The 5,485-nt window shown below is 43.5% G+C and overlaps 1 protein-coding gene across 1 annotated transcript in view; it reads right to left on the reverse strand.

Annotated features, from left to right (window-relative positions):
- The window catches only part of LOC106814004 (probable ATP-dependent RNA helicase YTHDC2), a 30,499-nt gene that overhangs the window by 17,740 nt on the left and 7,274 nt on the right, over nucleotides 1-5,485 (reverse strand). The window contains exons 6-8 of the mRNA XM_014818259.1: nucleotides 5,055-5,079; nucleotides 3,947-4,103; nucleotides 2,954-3,008 (exon numbers count right to left, since the gene is read on the reverse strand). Coding sequence (XP_014673745.1) covers nucleotides 2,954-3,008; nucleotides 3,947-4,103; nucleotides 5,055-5,079 — 237 coding nt within the window. The remainder of the gene's footprint in view (nucleotides 1-2,953; nucleotides 3,009-3,946; nucleotides 4,104-5,054; nucleotides 5,080-5,485) is intronic.

The raw sequence follows: 5,485 nt of genomic DNA on the forward strand, positions 1-5,485 counted from the left end.
GATTGCTTCTGCTGCTACTGCTGCTGCTACTGCTGCTGCTGCTACTGGAGCTGCTTCTGCTTCTGTGTGTGTTGCTGCTGCTTCTGTGTGTTTGCTGCTGTTGCTGCTACTGGAGCTGCTTCTGCTTCTGTGTGTGTTGCTGGCTGCTACTGTGTGTGTTGCTGCTGCTGCCTGCTACTGGTGCTGCTTCTGCTTCTGTGTGTGTTGCTGCTGCTGCTGCTGCTACTGGAGCTGCTTCTGCTTCTGTGTGTGTTGCTGCTGTTGCTGCTACTGGAGCTGCTTCTGCTTCTGTGTGTGTTGCTGCTGCTTCTGTGTGTGTTGCTGCTGCTGCTGCTACTGGTGCTGCTTCTGCTTCTGTGTGTGTTGCTTGCTGCTGCTCTAGCTAGCTGGAGCTGCTTCTGCTTTCTGTGTGTGTTGCTGCTGTTGCTGCTACTGGAGGCTGCTTCTGCTTCTGTGTGTGTTACTGCTGCTCTGTGTGTGTTACTGCTGCCGCTTCTGTGTGGCGTGCTGCTGCTGCTGCTACTGTGGCTGCTTCTGTCTGTTCTGTGTGTGTTGCTGCTGCTGCTGCTACTGGAGCTGCTTCTGCTTCTGTGTGTGTTGCTGCTGCTGCTGCTGCGTCTGTTGTTGCTGCTGCTGCTGCTGCTGCGTCTGTTGTTGCTGCTGCTGCTGCTACTGGTGCTGCTTCTGCTTCTGTGTGTGTTGCTGCTGCCTGCTGCTACTGGTGCTGCTTCTGCTTCTGTGTGTGTTGCTGCTGCTGCTGCTGCTACTGGTGCTGCTTCTGGCTTCTGTGTGTGTTTGCTGCTGCTTCTGTGTGTGTGTTGGCTGCTGCTGCTACTGCTACTGCTGCTGCTTCTGCTCTTCTGTGTGTGTGTAAATAAATAAATAAATAACTTTAATAACCATACAAATTATACACGTAACAATGAATAACAAGAGCTGCAGAGCATCTGGGCTCATCTGAGGTATGTTTCAATGGTTATAAACGTAACATTTAAGTTGTGCGTAGTGACACCTTTGTTAGGCGCAGATATGCAGATACTCAGTTGCATACACATCATTTCAGCAACCTTCTGCATTCTGCATACCTCCCAAATCCCATTGGTTGATACAAATCGCGTGCCTGAAACTCCTGTTTTATGGTGCATTGTGACCCTAACCCTAACCCTATTAAAAAAAAAAATTAATTGTTGTAAAAATTATTTTTTGCTATGAAATTGGTGTAAATAAATCATGTAAATATTTGTGTTAATTGGGAAAAAATAGTTAAATGGATAAAGATAGAAAAATACAGAAAACAGGTAAAAAATAAAAAATCTGATGGGATTCGATCCAAGGACCTTTGAGCCGTAATCCTGTGCTGTAGTCGTTGGGCTATCAAGGCGTATTGGCTTTCTAGATTATGGATGTGCCATAAATATGAGAACACTGTGACATCATTGAGGCAGTTCAAGAATCCATGTTTAACCCTCCTCTTGAGGGTCAAAAAGTTATCAGACACTTACTCTTTGCACGTCAGTGGAAAGCACATTTCATGGTCCTTTCAATAAAGTGATAAAAATGGTAGGTCAGCGCTAAACAAAAAAGTTTTTCACTCTGTCCGTTAGGCCACGTCCTCAGAAAATGTCTGATATCTAACCTTTCCCCACTGCCCTTTGACCTGTGACCTCCAATTTCGCACTGGTGATGGGTTTCCTGCCCATCACACTATATACACCAAATATTAAGAGCATAGGTCGAGCCGTTCAGATTTGTGGCGCAATTCCGTATTTCCTCCTATACCTTAAGTTAAGGGAGAAATATTCCCCCTCCAATTACACATCCTGACCTTTGACCCTAGACCCCCAAATTGATCCTCCCGAGTCCTTTACACGATCCCCCCCCCCACATCCCGAATATCGTGACCGTACGTCGAGCGGTTAAGATTTGTGCCCAACTGTTGACGGACGCACGGACGGCCGGACGCACGCACGAACGCACGCACGCACAATCATGCGATTCTACAAGCTGCATCTGACTACGTCAGATGAGCTAAAAATAATAATAATAAATAATAGATGAATAACAATAAACGACATGAAGCTCTAGGTGGCGACACTTACCACGATGACGTGAGTGATGGTAGCGATCGGCATGGCGCTGTCGCCGGCCATGAGTGTGCGCAGCAGCACCCCGCTTGTGCAGAACGTCAGCAGAGTGCGCGGCGACACTCTGAAACACGCGTGCGTAAACGTCAGCACCCATGGTGCCACCTACCACTGCGAGGCAAAACACCACAAACGGTTATCACGATAGTAAATCTGAAATTTCGTAACTTTAGCTTAACAGTTCATGTGCAAATTATATTTGATAATTGATATTTTTTAGTAGACTTATGATGTCATAACTTACAACGATTCTGACAACAGCCCCCCCCCCCCTAGCTTGACTGCGACTACGATGTTGAACGTTAATGGGTTTCAGTAGCACTGGTGGTGCAAAACCTCCTGATTTCAGGATTTTGAACAGCATGGCAAATTTGGAAGCAACTAGATTTTGGTAAGCCACAATTATTAATTCGGCAGAAATGGTGAGCATTCAGTAGTCACCAACATTAACAAGGATACATATTATGATCGGCAGATATGATGTCGTACAGGTACGGCAGGATGGTGGATGAGATGGGAGAGGGATGAGATGGGAGAGGGATGAGACAGGGTACGGGTGAGATGGGAGAGGGATGAACAGCAGTAGCAGCAGAAGCAACACACACAGTAGCAGCAGTAGCAGCAGCAGCAGCAGCAACACACACAGCAGCAGATGCAGCACCAGTAGCAGCAGCAGCAGTAACACACAAAGCAGCACATGCAGCACCAGTAGCAGCAGCTGTTGCAGTAGAAGCATCAGCAGCAGCAGCAGCAGCAGCAGCAGCAGCAGCAGCAGCAGCAGCAGCAGCATACGTAGTACTATTACTTACAACTTGATTGCATCCTCCAGGTAGTTTGTCTGAACATTGAAGAGTCTACCAGACACTGAAACACAAAACACCATGATAATTGCATAAAATCTTAAATGCAAATTTCACTGTCAACAAGGCCAAAACAAAATATAGGTGTGGTTACGGTTTCCTGACCGACCCTATTTATTCCCAGCGACCCTAAACATTTTATTGTCAATTTTCTTTGAAGTCAAAAAAAAATAAAAATAAAAATAAAATGAATTGGACAGTTCCTGCTTCACAAGGCACAACGCACATCCTTCGGACATGGTTCGTAAATAAAATATTTCAAGAAAATAAAATGTTTTCCCTACCTACCTACCCTATTTTTTTCGGCATGTAACGGTAACCACACATATATTTTGTTTTGGCCTAACCATCTAATGTAAAATGATGGTATAAAATGATGTATGAAGTCAATACAAGACCTTTCAGTGAATATCTGACGACAGAATGACGGGGATAATGTTGTGATTGACCACGGGTGACTCCATATCTATCCGTACAACATGGTTACATGCTACGAAAACGTGCAGTCGTTGTTATTGTTGTTTTCAGTTTCTTTATTTTATACTGGACTCAAGGGTTTAAATCCACATCAGTAGAAGTAGTCAAGTATCAGTATCAGGTACTAGAAGTATCAGTAGAAGTATCAGTAGTAGAAGTAGAAGTATTAGTAGTCAAGGAAAGAATTCTAATATAGTTTAGACTACTTTTTACTGACAAGCAGGAAAAAATGTAATCACGCGTGCTCAGGCAACACTAAGCCACCTGTAAACAATGTCAATGACTGTAGCAAGCACCTTTAATTATCACGCAGTTGCGAACTGAAGTGAGGCCTTGCTCCTTTAAGGCTGGTCTTCACCGGAGACAGTACGGGAATGAACACCCCTAAGACTGCGGGAGCTGCTAACTGAAGCACAGCCTCGCCCCTATGAACACGGCTTTCATCGACGATAGAACAACAGGCACCTTTAATTATCGGACAACCGCCGAAGTACTTCTGAAACAGCTCAGTGTCGAGTGCGGCGCTCATGAGAATCAGCTTCAGGTTACGATGCCGCGACAGCAGCTGCCGCAGCGAGATCAGCAGGAAGTCTGTGAAGCGATCCCTCTCGTGCACCTCGTCCTGGGGAACACACACCATTGCGCACGGTAAAGATGCAAATATGCGCACACCATATGGCAGAAAATGCAAAATGCGTCGGACCTGTTAGACTGAAGGCATTTTTTGAGTTGGTCCGCCTGATTATATATGCGTGCTCGGGGCTTCCCCATGAATAAAATTTACAAATTGCATTCGTGATGCTAATCCCTACGGAATAATATAACAGTAATAAAAATAACATAATAAATAATAGCTAAATAATACGAAAGTAAATGATTTATTATAATAACTAACTATTAATTATTATTATAAATGATAAATAAAAACAACAAATTTTAAATAAATAAATAAATAACTTTAATAACCATACAAATTATACACGTAACAATGAATAACAAGAGCTGCAGAGCATCTGGGCTCATCTGAGGTATGTTTCAATGGTTATAAACGTAACATTTAAGTTGTGCGTAGTGACACCTTTGTTAGGCGCAGATATGCAGATACTCAGTTGCATACACATCATTTCAGCAACCTTCTGCATTCTGCATACCTCCCAAATCCCATTGGTTGATACAAATCGCGTGCCTGAAACTCCTGTTTTATGGTGCATTGTGACCCTAACCCTAACCCTATTAAAAAAAAAAATTAATTGTTGTAAAAATTATTTTTTGCTATGAAATTGGTGTAAATAAATCATGTAAATATTTGTGTTAATTGGGAAAAAATAGTTAAATGGATAAAGATAGAAAAATACAGAAAACAGGTAAAAAATAAAAAATCTGATGGGATTCGATCCAAGGACCTTTGAGCCGTAATCCTGTGCTGTAGTCGTTGGGCTATCAAGGCGTATTGGCTTTCTAGATTATGGATGTGCCATAAATATGAGAATAGAACACTGGACACATTGAGGCAGTTCAAGATGGCATGTTTTAACGGCTCCTCTGAGTCAAAAAGTTTCAAGACAGAGCTTACTCTTTGCACGTAGTGGAAGCACATTCTATGGTCTTTCATAAAGTGATAAATGGTTAGTCAGCGCTTAAACAAAAAGTTTTTCACTGCTGTCCTTAGGCCACGTCGCTCAGAAAATGTTGATATGCTAAGGCCTTTCCCCACTGCCTTTGACTCTGTGACCTCCAATTTCGCCACTGGTGATGGTTTCCTGCCTCACACTTATCACGCGACAAATATATTAGTAGCATAGGTCGAGCGTTCAGATATTTGTGCGCAATTCGGTATTTCCTCTCAACAATATTAAGTTAGGGGAAATATTCGCCCCTCCAATTAACATCTGGACCTTGACCCTAGACCCAAATTGATGCCTCCCGATATTTTCAGGATCCCGACCCCCCAGTTCGCGATATTGTGACGTACGTCGGGTTGATTTGTGCCGCAACTTTGACGGC

This window comes from Priapulus caudatus, unplaced genomic scaffold, assembly GCF_000485595.1.
Source record: "Priapulus caudatus unplaced genomic scaffold, Priapulus_caudatus-5.0.1 Scaffold854, whole genome shotgun sequence".
NCBI classification, from domain to species: domain Eukaryota; kingdom Metazoa; phylum Priapulida; class Priapulimorpha; order Priapulimorphida; family Priapulidae; genus Priapulus; species Priapulus caudatus.